General features: G+C 37.0%; 1 protein-coding gene across 5 annotated transcripts in view; it reads left to right on the top strand.

The window, feature by feature from the left end:
- PCSK5 (proprotein convertase subtilisin/kexin type 5) overlaps window positions 1–21702 on the top strand; it is a 462318-nt gene that overhangs the window by 236318 nt on the left and 204298 nt on the right. For all 5 annotated transcript variants that reach the window (XM_037998500.2, XM_007969534.3, XM_007969533.3 and 2 more), the window contains one exon: window positions 7890–7993. In XM_037998500.2, the coding sequence (XP_037854428.2) occupies window positions 7890–7993 (104 nt within the window). The remainder of the gene's footprint in view (window positions 1–7889; window positions 7994–21702) is intronic.

The following is a 21702-nucleotide window of genomic DNA, read 5'->3' as shown; positions in this document are numbered from 1 at the left end:
GAGGCTGAGGCAGGAGAATTGCTTAAAACCAGAAGGCAGAGGTTGCGGTGAGCTGAGATCATGCCATTGTACTCCAATCTAGGCAACAAGAGCAAAACTCTGTCTCAAAACAAACAAAAAAAGAAATCATGTGTTTTATAGCAATATGGATGGACTAGAGACTGTTATCTTAAGTGAAACAAGTCAGACACAGAGAGACAAAATATTGCATGTTCTTACTTAAAAGTGAGAGCTAAATAATGTATGCATATGGATGTTGAGTGTGGGATGATGGACAATGGAGAATGAGAAGTGGGAGGCGGTGGGAGGGGGTTAGATGATGAGAGATTACCTAAGGGGTACAGCATACGTTGTTTGGGTGATCGATTCCCTAAAAGCCTTGATTTCATGACTATGCAATATATGCATGTAACAAAATTACACTTGTACCCCGTACGTTTATACAAATTTTTTTTAAATAGGCATAATAACATTTACTTCAAATTCTAGAGGCCAAAATTCTTATTTTCATTAAAGTTGAGAGTGAAAGCTGATCGTTGAAAAGCCTCATTTTAAAATATACTTCAATAAACATCGAGAAGCATCATTTTAGTTCTTTTACTTAACAGGAAAAAATGGGAGAAAAAGGCTATAAAGTAATTTAGAATCATAATAATGGCAATGCAACCAATGATTTCTGTTGCCTCTCCAAGGGTTTAACTACTGGCTTTTGAGGTGAAAACTCTGCAAATCTCTGAACTATGTAGAACAGTATCAAAAGCACTTCAGTCTGGCAATTTGGCTAGGCAAAGTATACTTGTCCTCATTCTAACATTTGATATTCTAAAACACTCTCATATCAAACCAAAGAACATCTCACAATCCTCCACAATTACATCAATGGGTAACTATTAAGAGGGAAGATTTCCCACACATAGAGTGGATTTATTAACAGTCCTAGCGGATCCAAAAAGTTCATTCCCCAGCCAATTAAATTGCCACCTACACTATAGGCTTGTGAAAACCAGATCTTTTTGACAGATCTTAGTAGCATTGTTGTTTCACTAAGCAGAAATATACTAAGGTGTTAAAAATGCTGTTTTGTTCATCTATTAGTGAAACTAAAAAACATTACTAAAGTTTAGGAACATTGCAGAAAACTTGGCCTAACTATATACAGATTCATCAAATGCTGGTGTAAATTCAGCGAAAGTAGTCCTTCTGAGTTATAATGGTACAGTAGGTTCTTAATCTCAGTAAATCATCATGGCGCTTGTCTTTGGTAGCCTATCATATACCAAGCTCTTTATTTCCATTACCTCAAATTCTTGCAACTATCTTGTGGAGTCAGCACTATTTTCTCCACATTGCGACTGAGGAAACAGAGACCTCAAGAGGTTCAGTAAATTGTCCGGTGTTACAGAACTATCAGGTAGGAGGTCATGATTCACCCCTAGGTCTTCCTGACTGTGATGTGTAATTTCCACCATTCTCATGTGATTAGAGGCTGTAGAACGCAAAACAACATTTTTGTATTATTTTGAATGAGAAATAGAAATGAGGGGGGTAACCATGTCTTCCTGCAGGACTTAGCCTGTGAGCCTAGAACTGCATAATTGATTCATGCTAAGTCCTGGGACAGCCCACAGAATGAGCAGAAAAGGGAAAGTGAGCAAGAGTTTCTCACAGGTTGAGGGGGGTACGTTTAAGAACACTGACACTGTCACGTGTTGCCTACTTTGAACAGTTTTCAAGCTTGGGGTAAAACTGAAGGGCAGAACTAGATTCTGGGTTATGGGTTTGAATAAAAAGAGGCCTTAAGGATTATATTCAGGGCACAGTTGTTGGAGGGAGTTAAGTCTAAAGGGAGACCTGGTGGAAAGCTTCATAATTGCGATTTGATTTCAATGCTTATGATCTCAAATGACTGACCCTTTCTCAAGTTCTATTTTCTAAGAGCTTATGTGGCAAAGTATTTCAAGGAAATGATTATTGAGCTTGCAAACAACATATTATATTTTCATAGGGCCTGCATAAAACGTAATTTTTGTCTTTTAGATGCAATAAGTATTTACAGTGATAAGCCAGGATTTCTAAGGAAAAGAAGATACTTCAGCTTCAATGACAAAATTTTTCTTTATAAATTAGGGGCTATCTTTTCTTAAGTGTGTTTAGAATCCAAATTTACCTTTGGTTTAGAGTAAATCCAGGGGATTCGAATATTTTCACAATAAAACTTTGCGTGGTCTTGAACCAATTTTTTCTTTTCTTTCATTTTTTCCACTTTGGTTCAGGTGTGGAGGAATCATAAGTGGGTATTTGGGTAATACCAATACAACTCACATTTCTAAATCTTGAGGCATTATTAGCTGTATTTTCCAATACTGCAAACCAATTTTAGGCCTGAAACTTTTGAATTATTGTAGAATACAAAACAAAACAAAGCAAAACAAATGCACCCCCAGTGGTGGATAATCCTGCTCGCAATGGGACTGACAATCTGATGATCCTTTCGGGCTCTTCATTACCTAACAAAAGAAGATTGTTTTTCTTTGTAGGAAGGTCGGTATTTTATTCTTGAATTACCACTTTCATACACTAGCTGCAATCAGAGTAATGTTTTTACCGATCTCAGCAGGCTTTAAATACATTCTGCCTCGTCTTTGTGTCTCCAGCTCACAATGAATCTGTTCCCATAACTGCCGATCTCTTTTAGCATCGGTACAGTGACATTAATTTTCTGACTCTTTCTGTATCTATTTTACATAATCTTACAAAAGTGGTTTTATTCTGCATTGAAGGAGACTAGTTTCATCTTGGATTGGTTTTGAACATTTAGGAAGTTAGATATTTGTGATGCAATTTTCCCATTGATCTGGACCTCATCATTTCATTAAACAGAATCACTCTTGTATTTTAGGATTGCTCTTTTAGGAAACAGTTTCATTATCTGGACTAGCTGTTGGTCCTCTTATTGATAAATTCTCTTTCTGTAACAAGATGTGTATCTGTTGTCTTTTTTATCAGCTGCCCCTAAATGACAATGAGGATGTATTTGGGTGGTGGGTTGAGCAGGAGGTTGGTTATCTTTTTCCCCTTAATAATTGCAGGTGAGTCAGTCACCCAAGATTTCAAATTAGTCCTTGTTTTTAAAGACCACCAGGTACAGATGTATTTTTTTGTTTGTTTGTTTGTTTTTGAAACGGAGTCTCGCTGTGTCGCCCAGGCTGGAGTGCAGTGGCCGGATCTCAGCTCATTGCAAGCTCCGCCTCCCGGGTTCACGCCATTCTCCTGCCTCAGCCTCCCGAGCAGCTGGGACTACAGGCACCCGCCACCTCGCCCGGCTAGTTTTTTGTATTTTTTAGTAGAGATGGGGTTTCATCGTGTTAGCCAGGATGGTCTTGATCTCCTGACCTCGTGATCCGCCCATCTTGGCTTAGCACTCACACATGAATTTCCCAGAATTATCTGGAAAAACCTTTTGGTGAAGCATTTTTTTTTTCAATTGAAGTGCTGGCAGTTGCACTTAGCCCAACAAGAAACACTACACAAAATGTCTCTTTTGGGAGATGTCCTGCTTCTTCTACACCTTGTGTTGGGCCTGGGAAATACTCGGAACTGCTCAGAGTAGAAATGTAATGCAAACACTGTGTAGTGATCGTGTCAATTATGCTGTTTTTGCAGCTGAAAACTAGAAAACTAGAAGTGTTTAAGGTGAGGTTCAGCTGAGGTTCATTGAACAGAGAAGGGTCACATAGCCTGGCTGTGAACCACATCCAAGTGTGGCCATGGCAGGCAAGATGACAAGTTCATAACAATAATGGTATGCAGTAATATACTGATGTTATGATACACAGCATACATGTAAACTATTATAAAAATCATGTGATTTTCCTGGTGTGTTATTTTTCTGTTTACCTTTGAAAGAATGGGTAAAAGTTAGGCCTTTGGAACCTGCAGAACAAATTAAGACTCAGGAATCTTCTGAATGCTATGGTAAACAAAAATCAACAGAGTCGAGAAAGAGTGTGTGTACAAAGTGTGTGTAAACATGAGGATGCAACGTGCCATACTTGGCTTTTTGATGCAGTTGTCAAAGAACTTCCTGACAAATAGATGTGTGTGTGTATCCATTAGGAAATAGTGTTATATGGTGATTGATAGCATAAGTTATATAGCCAAGTCCAGCTGGCTTGAATTCTAGTTCTACTTACTACCTGTGTATTTGAGTTACTGTGTGTAACTCAAAGCCTCAATTTTGTTGTCTGTGAAACAGGAATAAGAATGTTACCCACATCATATGATGTTCATGCAACATATGATGTGGATATCATATGTTGCAACAATATCATGCAACAATGATGTACACAAAACATACAGTGCCTGGCCATGGCCAAGTGCTCACTAAATGTTGGTTATTACTATGAGTTCAGCAAAGGATGCAAAACTAGAAATGATTACATATATAGAACTCCCCAGAAAGGCATGTTCATTTCATTGGTTTGAAAGGTCATAGATGGCTACCCATATCTTGTAGGTGTTTATAAATGTTACTCTCTTCATGTATAGTTTTGTTTAAGGGCATTTGTTAATAATTCCAGGAAGAAATTTGAGGGGTGTGTAGCATAACTACATGTGATTTATTATAGGGCGGTGGTCACAAGACTCAGGATTGGGAGATGTTCTTTTCTCCAGGTGGGTTAGACTTTTGATCTCTCAATAGTTGTTTGCTTCAAATCTCTTGTTGCACAAGTCTGTCTATTCTTGGAGATCAGAGAGGTCTCAGTTTTCAGAGGCCATTGGAGTTTGGGTCCAAGATACTTGGCAGAGAGGAATAGGTATTAGGGAGTCCTAAATTATGGTTGTGGACTGTGGAGCTCCCTGCAGAGAGCACTCAGCCTTCTCTCTCTGCATTTACTTTATAAATGGTTTACGAGATCTCTCATAGTTTGACTTAGTCTTTACTTCTGCATCATCCCTGTGAGTATAAATACAAATGAAAAGTAAGATGTGAATCAGACATATCCATAAACAAGAGTCGTCTCTGGATTCTAACAATAAATAAACCATAATGTCCAGCAAAATTAACCTATGGCTGTTTCTCGAGCTAATTATCTTCCCACAGATAGAAACACTACTGATTGCAGGTCCACTGGTTTTTCAATTTGGCTTCCTTACTTTATTTTGGTGAAATTCAGGAAATTTTCAAATTAGATCATTTCTGAAGTTGTGCATTACCAAATATCAGAGTAAAACCATCCAAACACCTTCTCTTTCCATGTGTAGTTCCAATTTCCTGAAACTAATTTCTTCCTTCTAATTACAAGCACTCCAAGAACTAGGTTTTGCTACTCAGCATGAGAACAAGTAACTCTTATTTCTTCAGTCTGAGTTTGAATGCAGGAGGCTTCCTGAATCTGCCAGAATACAGGTGCTTAAAGTATAAGATCAATATAAATGTTCCCTGTTCTATTATGAAAATTAAATCTTTAGTGCTAAGGTTAACTAGGGAAAACGTAGATCTCCCAATGATCAGAATTTCTTGCTTGATATATCTGAAGGAATCTTGCCCTGGTGACAGGTAACATGAGACACTGACTTCTTTTCTTATTTTCTCCTCCCTAAAGGAGGGTTAAGTTTAAGGAGTTAAAACGTGGAAGTTCTAACTAGGTGTCAAATGTTGTTTTAAAATTACTAGGTTGATGTAGGTATTTTCATCAAATCCAAGTGTACTCTTTGGTGTCTCACTGTTTACTCATGACAAAATGAAAACATATATGTTCATTTGGGAGGATTCTGCTTTACCATAAATAAGTGGCTAGAATGTCTTTCTGGACCAAGTTTTCTTGTCATTTTTACCCTTCACCCTAATAACTAGGACATACCATCTTAGCAGAGCTAGAACATCTTATGTTGAGACTGGCATTCAAGATTATCCCTTGACTTACTTTCTGATTTCCCTGACAGTAGTGCATTGAGTCTACTGAAGGATCATGTGAATGAATTTAGTGTTAGTCAGCAAAGGGTCAAATCATGCAATTTGTTTTAGAAGCAAAACGTCCTGCCCCCTGGATTCCACCAAACAGCCTCCCTCCCTTTCTTGAAAGTTTCTTGCTTTATCAGGTTCTAAAATTGATTCCTAACAAGTGCTGTAACCTAAGAAAACAAGAATAATTCTCTTTTTGTCGTTCTCATAGTTTTAAAGTTTATGTAGTTGGGATTTAATTTCCACAATAAAAGTTCTTTTGTTAATATCACTTTACCAAGTAGTCTAGATCCAGTCTTACCTGCTTGGGAAACTTTAAAAAATGGCAGGACTCAGTCTCCTTTTATTTTTAATCTGAGACCATAACAGAAAAAGTGTCAGAACTCAATAGTACTTTTCTTTCCCCATTTCTTTCATATTCAAGCCACCAAATAAGAGCTGTGGCTGCAAATTTTAGCAAAATGCTTTGCTATCTACCACTTCTTAATGGCTTCTTATGCACCAGGCACAAGGTTAAGTACTTGGCATTATTTTAACTGATTCAATCAGTATAACGATATAAAGCAGATACTAGCATCCATGTTCTAAGTGGGGATACTAAGACTTTGAGAGGTTAATTTCACATAGATAGAAAATGAAGGAGTCAGAATCTGATCACTAGACCCCTTCTTACTAGAAGGCCGCCGTGACCACCCTAAAAAGCATAGATGTGATGAGTATGATGGGGGAAAAAATGTAGTATAAAGTGAAGAAACATACAGCCCCTATCATGAAAAATTAGGCACAATTAAGATACTAAGTTCTCCCTCTGCCTGAAAGACCCCAATATCCACACACCTATAATAGAGAATGCAGAAAGACTACCTCAAGGCCCATCACACCTCAAGGCAGGTAGTGAGTAATTTTCTCCTCTTCCCTTAATCTTCTCTCCCATCCTTTGCAAATATTTCTGCTGAAGTGAAGGTGGCTGGTGAGAAATAAATAAAATGGCTGCACACACTGCTTGAAAATTGTCATATTTCTTAGTTAAGGAAAAGATCAGCACACCTCAGAATTCAAGACTGAATCAAATAAGTATCCTGATTAGAATTGCATGCATGCCCTGAGTCAAATGCCTTCGAGTATATACGTAGTCAATGAAAGGGAATAAAAGTCTGTGTGTATGTGCTTGGATTTGTTTTCTGTGTGATTACGATTAGCATTGCAGTTCTCCAATGAAAGTATCTCCTGCTCAGTAGTCTCTTTTGTGTTCTTCAGTGCTAGTAGCCGTAAGAACTAGGTATCTAATAACACAGTATAACAACTACCCATTGCAAATTAAGAATGCCCTTATAACTGTCTGTGCCTTGGAGCCCAGCTTTGGGTTCTGTACCATATTCTCTTGCTTAAAAATGCTGACAATTGGGATGCTGTTTCGCTGAGATTTTTCCATATCCCACATATGTATGCATAGAAGGTTCAACATTGCTGAGTTCTTTTGGTTAATTGCCACTCAGTTACCGAACTATTCAATGATTAAAGAAGAAACGTTCCAGAGGCCTTCTGTTTTGATTCTAGCTTACTGTAATCTTCTGATGATGATGCCAGCTTTTATACAAAGGACGACAGCACCATAGTGGGCAGCCATTTTGTTGAGGAAACTGGAAACGCTCACCCTTTTAAAAACCTAAGCTACCCTGACTACAGTCTTATTATTTCTTCAGTTTAAGGTTACATTTTCTGCCTCCCACAGACTAATGTCACTTCTCCATGTTGAGAACAAGAGCGACATTTGGCATTTGGTTATCCCAAACCCAAATCTCTGACCCTTTGTTTTTAGTACTTTGCCATTTTGATTTTGCTTTTTTAATTTGCTTGTGACTCTCTGCTTCCCCCATCTTTTTTTTTTTTTTGGTACAATGATTCTTACCTTGTCTTTCCCCAGTCCGTTTCTGACCTGGAGAGACGTACAGCATGTTATTGTCAGGACTTCCCGTGCGGGACATTTGAACGCTAATGACTGGAAAACCAATGCTGCTGGTTTTAAGGGTGAGAACTTCTTTCATATTCTGTCACAGGCAAAATATTTTTATTTTTCCCCCATTTTAAACGGAGAGCAGGAAATAGAACCCCTCAAACAAAACTTTAAATTTTGTGCTGACACACAAAGAGCTTGATCTTTTAGTAAATGAAAGGCAGGTTGATTTTTTTAAGTTAAAACTACACAGATAAGTGAGATTTCTTTGGCTTCCCACATCATAGGTCAATTTTTTTAAAAGATCGACCAACTCCCATGTATAGTCGACCTATGGGACCCCTGATTAGTTTACTATTTGCTGTCATTGAGTATCTAAGTGATATTTATAATAATGTATTTTAAAATTCCTCACCTTCTATAGGACTACTTCCACTTCAATAATAACTGATATATATTGTTCACTTTAGTGTAGCACTGTTAGTTGCTAAGGCCATGCATTCTACAAATTTTGCTTTTGTTTGTTTTAAATTTTCCACAAAGAAAAACAGGTAATAAGTCTAAGAAATGTTACTTTATATAAACTAAAAATTCTGATGATGCTTTATAATGTCCAGTCCTTATGCAGTTGTGCACAGTATGTAACAAGTACTGAAGATTTTCCCATGGCTAATACGGATCATAGTTCCCAAAGTCTTATTAACAGTAGCTATTATATTTATTGTCATAGGTAATATATGTTATAATAAAAATAAAATGGCCATATAAAACATATATCCTAAAGTTTAGTATATTTACTCAAGTTGTAAGTGACCTAAGTTATAATAAAGTTTTAATTCATTAATCTAACTTATAACAAAGATTAATTTGTTTATATCTACAGACTTAAAATGTATTCCCAAATAATCTTAGTATCATCATATATCTGTATGGATGAAATACAGTGTTCCATAGCACAGGGCACATCTACTTAAAAATTGAGGTTCTGATGGTCAGACCATTGGTAACATGGTCCTGAGCAAGTCATTTAATTTTTAAGGGCCCTAATAATTTAAGCATTTTGGATGCTAAGTAATATTATCTACATATCATATCTTACATATGATCTTAATATATCCTTATATATGACCAATATATGCAAATATTTCTACCAGAATGTATGTTTTTAAAATTACTTATAAATAATTTATTATAGACTCATGCTGAAACAAAATCTATAAATATCCTAGATTACCAGTGCCACATTAAGAATTCTTTGATTAATATCTTCACAGAAGGCTTCACTCTATTTTTAGGAAAAGAATATGTCCGTGCTTTGGAGTATTATCAAATACCTTTCCATGCATGTAAACTATATAATGCAGCAGTTTTCAATGAACTTTTAATCTAGAATTGTAAATACCTGTTGAAATTGCATTCTCTGAAGCCGAAATCAGGAGATTTGATCCCAAAATTGTAATTGTATGGGCAACCTCAAAATTATTAGAAATTTCAGTTGTTCCAGAAAATCCAGGATGTAATTTGCCATATGTATGTTTCATTTTGATTAGCTTCCACATGCTCCCAACTCGTACAATATAAATCCATGAGGCTGCAGGGGAGAGAAGGAGCTGACACATAACCTTGGCTGATTGAAAGCTGGAATGAGCTTCTTAGTAGAAGGATCACAGACTAAGGACATTAACCCCCATGAAGCTGAGGAAACTTTAACCCAAATAAATGTCTTAGTTTTACTTATTACTTTTTGGCAATTTAAAAAGAGCAAATAGTTCTAACAAAAATGCAGCTCTTTTGAAAACCTCTGTTGGTTTAGGAGAGGGGAAAACAGAGGATTTAGACTAAATCACCAGACCCAAACCTGAATTTGAAGAGGGTTGTGCACTGCTTCTGGCAAGGAGGAAATGGTATTTTACTATTGCACGTGGCAATATGTAGTATAATATTTCACTCTTCTCTTAGATGGCTGCCAAGAGTAACAATTAAAGTTCACTTTTTCACAGATGAATTATTCTGAATGGGCTGGTCTCCCAGTGGGATTGTTTTGTAATTTTGTTGATGGCAAGTCCCATATTTCATCTAAACAGGATCATAATAAGATGACTTTTTTTAAAAAAAGAGTTATTTTCTTCTCTACTCTAAACATTACCATCCCCTCCCTAGAGTCCCACAAATAAATGTGATTAAGGCAGAGGCTAGCAGGAGAAGCAACATGCTTTGGGGAAGTGGGGAATGCAGGGTACTAGGACTGCAGAAAGATGCTATGACTTTTTATGAAATAACATCTGAAAGAACAAAAAAGAGCTAAGGCTTAGAAAAGGTTCCTACAACAAGAGCTCAACAAGGGCTTGTATTTAAATTAGGTCAGCCGGCTCTCGCAGGTCTTGCTTAGCAGGAATCCGTAGTCACCTATTTCTCCTTAGACTGGGAAAACGGAAATTGCCTGCCTACAGAAATGTGTGGTGCTGGGTGCCCTTCTTTGTCCCACCCAACTCTGTCCTAACACTGAGTGAAATATATGCATGAAATGAATCTGAAAACTCCTGTTCTTCCTTGGGCTTGCTTTTGTGTCCCAGTGTTGAGTAATTTATTAATAACTTGTTGGAAGAGTAGTTTAAAAAAAATAATAGGAGAACAATTTCACAAATTACTCAATTGCCAGTAATAGGGACATCAGTGTCCCCCATCAGAATTTCTTTCTCATCAGGTAAAGCAGAAGCCACTTAGAGTAGCAAACAACTCAGTTTTGGAGTTCAGACATCACTAGACTTCATAGTCTTTGTTATCACTGATGACTTCAGTAAAGCCAACACCCCAATGAACAGTCTCTACCAAAACCCTACCAAATCCATTTTATCCAACCTCCTTACATTTCTTCAGACATACCCCATGTCCTACATCTTAGGCAGACAGCAGCACTAGATGATGTTTGAGCTAGACTTGCGTGCGGCCCTCCTAAAGGCAGACTTGATCCATTCTTACCCACATGTGTTATGGACTGGAACAGGGAAGGGTTTCTCATCCTGAAGCAGCTGCTGGCTTGGACAGATTCTCATTCAGGCTAGGAAGTTGGCCTTGAACAACTAAAGAATGTGGCTTTCTGATGACTCATCTCTGTTTCTCTGAGAGTGGGATTACCCTGGAGGTGCTCACTGATGAGCTAGGGATAGAGAACTTTCTTCTTTTTCTGTGCCCTCCTTATAAAAGCACTCTGTAAATGACACTATCATGAGATGACCTCACAGAGAGGGAAGCCACATGTAAACATTCTTATGCTAATGGCACCTTAATTTTCAACAATTTTAATCAAACTAAGATTATTCTGCCCTGCTGCTTCTTAAATAATAATAACAATCTCTTATAGTATAATTAAGATATCTTTTCCAATAAATTAGTTTTTCAGAATAAACATAATCCGATAAAAACATACCTATGGAAACTGACTAAACATTGTTTTGCCTTGTTCATCTTGTGAGTAATCCTAGCTAAGTTTCAGACAACAGCTTTTGACTTTAAACCTCCTCCAGAGATAGTTTTTTTAAATTAAATGGAATAAAGATCATGTACCTATCAAAGAATCTACTTTAGATTGCCCATGAGAATAGGGAATTATTTGCCTTAGACCAGATGAACAGATGTGATATTCTGCCACCAGAGAACTGGAATCCAAATTCCAGCATTTTGCTTCTGACCAATATTTGCAAACGCCAGGAGGTGACTTTGGCATTAAGCTGTTTGGAGTTTTGTTAATATTATTTCTTTCCTCCCTTGATCCCTTCCCTTTCTGCTTATGAAAAGTCTTTTCTGTTTTGTTTTGTTTTCTATTCTTTTAATTTTCCCTCGTGTTCCCTAAAGCATACGAATTAGCCATAAAAGTGAAGGCTGTTGCAATTCCAGCTGGTTTTTCTTCCTGGAATTTAATGGATGTTGTCTCTTCATTTATCTATTTCCCAATATTTCCTGAGCACCTTCAGCATGCCCACCCAACACATGTTGAAGTGAGCACAGAAAGTGGGAGGGGAAGAAACATCAGGGACACCATGGCATGGACTAATCTGACCTGCCCTGGTGTAACTTACATACAGAAACAGAAATTTACACTCCATCTCTTTTTTTCTTTAGTCAAGCCCAAACAATCTGTCAGGTCATGTTAGATAAGTGATGATGATCCTTCTCTCATCATCTAAAATTCAGGTTAATGTTGGCAGCAGAAGGCATCTGCTATAGAGAATATCTTTGCTGTGTATTTTGACCAGCTCCATTTGGGCATATAGTATATGAAGATCCACAGAGCCATGCAGAAGACTTTAATGCAGGCATTTTTCATAACCTGTGGCTTATCATCATTTCAGGAAGAAGTTAGCTCTTTCTTGTGATCTCCTCCCTTTTACTGCTGTAATCTGAGGAAATTGTAAATCCACTGACCTCTCCCACCAGTGCCTGGGCTGTGCGGGCTGATTCTTGCCCCAAGTCCTTATCTTTGGTTTGGGTGTGCCGTTATAATTATAATTGAATGCATGCAACATCAGTGATCTAGTTTTCTTTTTTTCAAAGTGTTTATATTGGATTATATGACTGTATACAGTTAAACTCTCTTAAATCTAGGAACAGGAATAGACGTCAGATAATAAATTAGGACCTTCTGTCATCTTTACTAGGCGAACGAATGAAAAAAATGTCATTGAAAATCAAAAAATGACAACTAAGTGAGAGAGGTTACCACGCCTTCCATTTCACTGCCCTCCCAGACTATGTAAGTCTCTTTTTTTCTACCAGCATGTTGCTGAAACCTCCCCCATCCCCACTGACTCTTTCTTTGACCACAACTAAACTACTAGATTTTTTTTTTTTTTCATTTCTAACTGATTACCCACTGTGGGGAAAACAATTGACAGTCTAACATGACTTCTTAGCCTCCGAGACCTTAACTTTTAATAACCTGTATTACTTTTAATTGCCATCATTTTATTTCCACTGGTAGGGTTGATAATTTTAAGATATCCAATATATTTTTAGTACCTACCTGTCTTGTTTTCAGTTTGTAACACTTATTAAAAAGAATTGAAAGTGCTGAAACCATTAAGCATGCTGTGTGTTCAATCAAAACGAAAGGTTTTAAAATGTGTTTTTGAGTGTTTTTGAGTTGTGTTTTGAGTGTAAAGTGATTTCTGATGTGTTACCATTTGAAAGGGTAAAGTTTCATTGTACTTTATTATTTCACTGTACAAATAATATTCCATCTTCACCACCTGCTATGCTCATACACTGTTGGTAGCTATGATTAAAGCTACATAATGCACTTTAATTGGTAATCTGTACATTGTGGTTTTGAAGAAAGGTTGAAGTGAAATGGTACTCATCTGGTCAGTGTCTGAGGTGGTATTATCAGAAAAATCAGTCGCTTGACTCCAGTCTTGATCCCACTTGCAGAAATAAGGCCCTTCCTACTTGAAAAGACAGAGGGAGGTAAATACATTTGATTCCACCTAATAAAATGTACTCCCTGGAAATGCCGCCTCATATATTTTTTTAAGATAATGTGTTTTCTACCACTGTGCTGTGTGAACTCTTACCCATTTCATATTTATTGACTGAAACCCTTTCATTTTTGTATTTATTGACCATTGTATAGATGAGTTTATCTTCTAGCTCATTTACAAAAAAAAAAACAAAACAAAAAAAAAAACAATGTAAATCACACAGAATTTAGGAATTTTACCCTTACTGTTTTGCCTGGTAGATGATTTACCCAAACATCTCCATGGGAATACAGAAACCCTGATAGCAAACTCTGCTTAATCATGGCTTCATCTGGAGTCTTTCATCCCAAATGCCCACTTGTCTCATCAGAATGTTCAACTCATGCCTACCGAATATGTGGTGCTCAAAAATATTTTCTACAAATGAAAAGTGATGATTTCTCTATGCCTCTCCTTGACTGAATGGTGGTATTAGGTTTGTTAGGCTTTGGGGGGTTTCATTTTGTTTTGTCCTTTCATCCCTGTTAGTGTTAAATGCATGCGGTTTCACACTTAAAAACCATTCTCAAAATAGAATTAAAATGATGGTTGCACTCTTTGCCTGTTATCTCTATACAAGATGTAATTAGTTAACGAAGAGAACTACATTTGGAGTGGTTTTGTGATTTTGCCAAAATCTTGAGAGCCTTTAAATTCAAGTAGAAAGTCTATTAGTGATATTTTCTGTGGCCTTTGAGGAAGTCAATTAGAGTTTTTGTACCTTGGTTTTTGAGGAATGTGGATAGCTAATACTAAACATAATGAGAAGAATGAATTGAATGAAAAGTGCTTTGAAAATGGAAAATACCAAACAAAAAGACTCTTAAAACTATATTTTCATACGTGAAACTTTCTACTCCCTGAAATGAGAATAAAGACATGGAACTGTGATGTGAATTAGAATGTTTTTTTGGGTTGAAAATTAATTCAGTTACCTGGAGTGGGCTACAGAAAATATATCAAGGACTTTATAATAAAATATTACTAATATGTCATCAAAGTTTTTTAACCGTTAATTGTGTATCAATGATAATGCAACTATACTTAAATTCTGTTTTGCAAATTAATTTAAATGTTTAAATGTCACCTTAAGTTCAACCTGCTAAATCTTTAAAGCTGTAATTAATTGCTTCAACTTAGGAACTAATGATAGAAATCTGAACTCATTGTAGCCTATCAACAGCCTATCAACTCTAGTAATTGATATACAGTGTAATTCTGTGAGTTTAAAATATGATTTTTAGCAATGTGTAAAAGCATCTACATTTAAGAGAAAGTAGACATCTCTTTTGTGTAATCACCTGAAGAAATTCAAATCTCTAATTCTAATGACACTGGACTTTAGGTATTTATAAAACTCTTCTTTCAGCCCATGACTTTGACTGTTCTTAATAACAGCAACTCTTATTATTTTGTGGTTATGGTTGATATTTTAGGCAAAGATATACGTCGTCAAGCTCTAAGCTTGTGATTAGAGAGGATGGTGTCAGTCCAAAAGTGTATTTTGACTATAAAGTAATGAAATTGAACCACTCATAATTGGATTCTGAATCCAGTTCCAAAATAAGATGCCCAAAAATGATTTAAGTCAAGAGAGTCTTAGCAAAGTACACACACACACCCCTCTACATTCCTTTTACAGCCTATTTTGAAATTCAACAATCATCTTCTTATTTGAGGTTTTGTATTTATTTAAAACAAAAAATTCACTCAGCTCTGAACTCAGTGGTTCAGTGGTTGGGCTCCAGAGTCCAACAACATGGAAGTGAATGCCAGCTTTATACAGTATATCTGGTGATCTTTGAGGTAAATTTACATACAACAAAAAAACATGTTATGTGTACAGTTCAGTGAGTTTTGGCCTATGTATACATCCATGTGACCATCACCACAATCGAGTTATAGAAACCTCTGTCACTCTAAATAGTTATTCTGCACTCCTTTTTCATCCTGTATCCTCCTGCCCTGGCACCCACTCATGTACTTTCTGTCCCTATAGATTAGATTGTCTTTTGTAGGCTTTCATATATATCGAATTATTTGAAACCAGCTTCTTTGTTGCCACATAAGATTTTTGAGGTTCATCTGTGTCATTAAGTCAGTCAGGCATTCCCACCACAAAAAGAATGAGATCATGTCTTTGAGGGAATGTGGATGGAGCTGGAGGCCATTATCCTTAGCAAACTAACACAGGAACAGAAAACCAAATACTATATGTTCTCACTTATAAGTGGGAGCTAAATGATGAGAACTCGTGAACACAAAGAAGGAACAACACACACTGGGGTCTACGTGAGGGGGGAGGGTGGGAGGAGGAACAGGAGCAGGAAAAATAACTCTTGGATACTGGGCTTAATACCTGAGGGATGAAATAATCTGTACAACAAAGCCCCATGACATGAGTTTGCCTATATAACAAACTTTCATAGGTACTCCTAAACCTAAAATATAAGTTAAAGAAAAGTAATGTTTAAAATTTTTAAAAGTATATCAGGCATTCATTATCTTTTATTGCTATCTAGTATTCCACTGTATGAATATACCACAATTTCTATACTCATTCACTTTGTCATGGAACATTTTAGTGTTTCTGGTTCCAAGTTAGTATGAGTACAACTGCTCCAAATAGTTATGTACAAATCTTTATGTGGACAAATTATAATTTTTAAATATTAGTTAGAAAAGTCCTCTTCAATTTGAACAATTGAAGAATAAGGGAGCAATCCAAGAGGCTAACTGGATATAGAGCATTTCAGGCAAGATGAACAGCATGTGCAAAACCTGTTCAAAGAAAAACAAGAACGCCATCCTAGCTGGGGTGGAGGGAGCAAAGGGAAGAATGAGGAAATCGTATCATATAAAGAATTTAATGCCTCTCTTCATTCATAGTGTGCACTTAAGGAAAATCATTTATGAGCTATATGTCATGCATTCTAATATAACATATTCAGTTAATATTCTGTTCAGATTTTTGTCAGATGAGAATCCAGCATATTTTATATAGATACAGATGTAGATGTATATAGAGCTATATCCATTAACATGGAATTTGTATTTTAGAAATGAAATTTGGTCCCTAGCCGTTTCAAATATTAGACTCACGACATTATAGTCACATATATCTTGTGACACTTCTTTTCTTTTAGTCTGTTTTCTCTAATTTGGGCTATTGTTTTCATTTCATATTGTCAGCGATTTTAGTTGATGGTTCTGGATAAATTATTAACCTCCTTATTTTCTCTTTTTTATAAGATTACTTGGATTTCAGTAAACAATAAATGGCCTCAAAAGTGTTGGAAATAGCACAATCTGCCAGTGATTATGAAGTATATTAATGTCATATCCCTAACCTAAATAAAGCATAAATAAGTACAGTGAAAGGGCGAAAGGTGTTTGAGAACTTGAGGGTTACCAAAAGTTGGAGAACCAAGCTTATCTGGAATACTGTAGTTTCTTTTAGTTTAAACAAATGCCTTCTTTTGTTTGTGTTTCCTGGGGACTGGAAATTATAACTGGAGGAGACAGCTATGGTGAAGGCAACAGGTCAGGGGAAGGGGCAAAAGAGAGGGCCCAGTGTGCAAAAAGGACAGGTATGGTGTGATGAGGAAAGTAATCTAAAAGAAATCAAAAGCAGAGCTACTTGAATCCTACAGTTAGGAGTTCTCATTTCATTTGAAAACCATTTTGGAGCTGCTGCAGTGATTGAGAAAGTGAGCTAGATAATAGTAATGACTTTCAAGCAAGTTGATTCAAGTTGCTAGTCTGATGTCAAAAAGAATATTATTTCTTACATTGATGGTGTGAATCTATTGTTCCTATGATATGTCTTACAAAATGGCATATATGTAACAAATTGACTGGTTGAAATGAAATTGTCTTGCAGTTATCATTTTATATTATCTTAGTATGCAGTTGTGTATTCGTGACCTTAAGACTGTGACATTCAGCGAAATTTTTTATCGTCTCTTGGCCTTCTTCTAAATGAGGAAAGTTGTAGAGTTGGGATATATAATCACCTTTGCTACATCCCACTTTCGTTTTTTAAGAAGAGAAAGAAGTGCTTTTTGAAATGACTCTTTAATAAACCCCGGGCAAAGGGCGTGGTGACAAGATTGCTTCTTGAAAAGTATCAGGTCAGAAATTGTGCTTTGAGAAGCCTTCACGTATTTCCTTTGACCAAAGTCTTTTCGTTGGTTGTTGTTGCTCACCATGACCTCCAAAAAGCCATCTAACTTCTGATATTTGACTTTCTTTTTAGCATACAATTGTAGTCTTTGTATTTGCCATATAACCTTACAAACATTTAAAGAAAGCAAGTATACATAATTGTGTATACATCTTGAGTTGATGTACACGTGCTATGCAAGCAGAATGACAGAAGCTCTTAGGGTTTATAAATGACTTTTCCTCCTTCCAAAGTATTGTATTCATATTCTTTTTCTAGGCCATGAAGCCAACTTAGAATTTTCAATAGTCTTAAGAAGTTATATTGTTTTTCTGAACCCACCAGAGGTTACAATGTGTATGCTTTCTTAATATACTATGTGGGATGGTTTTGTCAGGAAATCATCTGCTTCTTTTCTTGTTTTACCTTCAGAAGTATATTTACAGCCAAAGTAGAAGATATGTATCCAGCTTGGTTCCAAAGTTCAATACTGTGCATCTTAGAAGCCTAAAACCCCCACTGAATTGCAGTCACATATCATGAAAGAATCAGAGAAGATAGCTAAAAACATGAGAAATACCTGATTGTTTGACAGAGCTGCCACACTTGGTTGCCTAGGTTGTTAACTGCACAAGGGAGCCAAACTAAAGGGTTGAGTGGGTGGGGACAGAAATCTGGCCTTGGATCCAGTCACCAAGGAATGTGCCGTGCCCTACGGTGGGATGATGTCCACCTTAAGGAAAGAGGTACCTTTCTGTAATCAACAGAAGTCCCACATGGGCATCCCCGTTGCATGGAATTCTGTTGTGATTTCTTCCAGAGCTATCAAAGGCACAGGTATCTTTTAAGAAGTATGCAACCAGAGATGGTTCTGTTCATTTTAACCTGCAGCCATTGCTTCAGTCTTGATACCCACAGAACCTATTTCTTCATTGGCAAAGTAACTCAGTGTTACTAGAGTTAAATAAAATTTTGCAATATCTGGCCAGGAGCGGTGGCTTATGCCTCTAATCCCAGCAGTTTGGGAGGCTGAAGTGGGCGGATCACGAGGTCAGGAGTTCAAAACCAGCCTGGCCAACATGGTGAAACCCCATCTCTACTAAAAATACAAAAATTAGCTGGGCATGGTGGCGGGCGCCTGTAATCCCAGCTACTCGGGAAGCTGAGACAGGAGAATCCCTTGAACCTGGGAGGTGGAGGTTGCAGTGAGCTGATATTGTGCCACTGCACTCCGGTCTGAGTGACAGAGCAAGACTCCATTTAAAAAAAAAAAAAAATTGCAATATCTGTGACTATTTCATGACTATCTTTATCACTAGCTCTCTAAACAAAGTTTGAAGTAAAATCTCAGAATCTTAAGTGAGCATAAGTGCTAAGCACAAATCTATAATCCTTTTCAGGTACTTTTTTTACATTCAACAAAAATGATGGAAGCTCCTTGAATTCAAATGTATGATTCTTTCATTTGAGTTCCAGTAGAAGATCCATATTTAGGGTGGAGTCCTTGTAAATATTGGCATATGTAGGATCTATGAGCCCAGAGCAGGGGTGAAAAGGCTTCATTTGAAGTCTTCCATGATTATCATCAACCTGTCTTATGAACATACTCCCCATAGCTCATTTTTTCTACCAAGGAATAGAGCTTTAAATGTGAAAGGAATAAACTGCGATTGAGGTAAACAGGAGAAACTCTCTCATTGAAATTAATACATGCATATAAGTTTGGATTCTGGCATCAGATATTCCTAGCACAGACTGTAGCACCAGTTTCATATCCCACATCAGGGACAGAGGACTCTAACTTGCTGTGACCACACCGAGACTGTGGTAAGTGAGCCCTGTGGAAACTAGTTGAGGATCAATAAGAGGGCCCAAATAAACAGGAGGAAAGGGGGCTTATGATTACATCTTTTCCAAATTCAATTTTAGTAAAGATGGCTTAGCCTATCCTATTTTGTTGTCTAGAGAGATCTTTATATTAGTGCCAATGTCTATAATATAAACCAAATCCAAAGGCTCAAAAAGAAATGCTGAAAATTAATCCTTCCCTGGTTCTATGCATGACTTCCTAAGTCCGCTGCACCTAGCACTATACAGTGAGACTCCAGGCAGCTGCTTTGCAGAATCCATCTGGATACATCTTCTGGGAAATAAATAGATCCAGACTCTTTTTTTTTTTCTTAGCATCTCAATTCAGACTCTTTGCACATGCTCACATCTTGCTAGCCTTTGGCATTTCAAAGCAATTAAACTTCTATCACATGTCCCGATAATGGCTTCAACAGGCTTCATTTCATGGTGTTATACCAGAAGACACAGTACACCCTGAAATTTCCAGAGTCATCCTTGGAAGAGCCAAAAAGAAAGCTATTGTGATCACTGCTGGATGTTAACAAATGGGAAGTTGCTCTTTGATACTCAATGTCATTCTTCAATCTATAAGTGCCACAGAAAATCCCTGATAGAAATGACCGAAGAAGGTCATTTCTCAGCAAGAGTAGGGGAAAGTGTTAGGGACCAGATGTTAAACTTTCCTTCCAAGTCCAACATATATATATATATGTTGCACATGATGTTTTAATGAGTTCTGAAGTTTTGAAGATGAGAGCAGTACTTTGTGTAGTTGACTTGGACAAAACAAAGTTATGTAGATGATTTCCTAATATGTTTTCCCCCTTTATTACCTTGCAGGGTTATTCTGAGGATTATAATTTATTTGAGTACCTTAGTGGTAAGAAATACTGTATGTCTTATAGACCACAGTAATCAATGGATAAATATATAGTAGAAAGAAATTCTGAAGACTTGAGCTTGAGTTTCTATGGCTTTGCACAAGTTCTTTTCGTGTTCATGAGACCTAGTTTCTTCAGCTAGAAAATGTGAATAATACTATCTTGCTAATAAGATCGTTGTGAGGATTTTATTAGCTACTGTGTAATAAAATACATATGTAAGATATGAATTTTGCCTCCCCTGTAAAATTTCCCCCCTGCCTCTCTTTTTGAGAAGCATGCTCAATGCATTAAATGTGCTTCAATTGTAGGGGCAGTAGGATTCAGAAATAGACACGTCAGTGCATTTTCTATTTTCACCTTTGTACACTGAGCATGATTTTTCATTCAACTCAGTCAAACCCTGATTCTATCCTAACAATGCTGTATGTACTTAACACCTTAAGGAATGTGCATTCAGACTCCAGTCTGAGTGACAGAGCAAGACTCCATTTAAAAAAAAAAAATTGCAATATCTGTGACTATTTCATCACTATCTTTATCACCAACTCTCTAAACAAAGTTTGAAGTAAAATCTCAGAATCTTAAGTGAGCAAGTGCTAAGCACAAATCTATAATTATTTTCAGGTACTTTTTTTACATTCAACAAAAATGATGGAAGCTTCTTGAATTCAAATGTATGATTCTTTCATTTGAGTTCCAGTAGAAGATCCATATTTGGGGTGGAGTCCTTGTAAATATTGACATATGTAGGATACATAAGGAAGTATCTAGACTTCCTTCTTTGAGTGATAATGCAAGTGCAAGTTAATTAAGGGAACTTTTATCTTCTCAAAATGTTTCTGTAAGAGAAGCAGAAATGTTTGGGATAACCATATAAAAAGATGCTTACATCATATACTGTGCAGTCAACTCTCATTTCTTTTGCTCCTGGCATGAGGGGAAGGGGTATTTGAGAATCATGCCTGTAGAGTCTCAGGGCCTATGCTGGAGATGTTAGCCTAATTAACCAGACTTTGCCAGGAGATGCCATCCCTAATAACCTAAGTGTTCTCAAAGTGTGGTCCCTGGACCAACAATATACCAGCATCACCTGAAAGCATGTTAGAAATTCACATTTCTGGGCCTTACCTCAAAACTCCTGCATCACTGGGACCGAGCAGTGTGTGCTTTAACAAGTCCTGGATGATTCTGGTGCACATGCAAGTTTGAGGACCACTGTCCTAAGTCGCCCACCATATGTAATGAATTACCTTCTCTCCTGTGCATCTGGAAGTGCCATCCTTAGAAGAATAAAGTGCCATCCCTAGAAGAAATGAAAAAGTAGTCTCTCAAATCGTGTTTTTCCTGCTGTTTCAATAAGGAAGTTG

This window comes from Chlorocebus sabaeus, chromosome 12, assembly GCF_047675955.1.
Source record: "Chlorocebus sabaeus isolate Y175 chromosome 12, mChlSab1.0.hap1, whole genome shotgun sequence".
NCBI lineage: Eukaryota > Metazoa > Chordata > Mammalia > Primates > Cercopithecidae > Chlorocebus > Chlorocebus sabaeus.
Note: the sequence above shows the minus strand (reverse complement) of the source record. Positions and strands in the feature narration are given on the sequence as shown.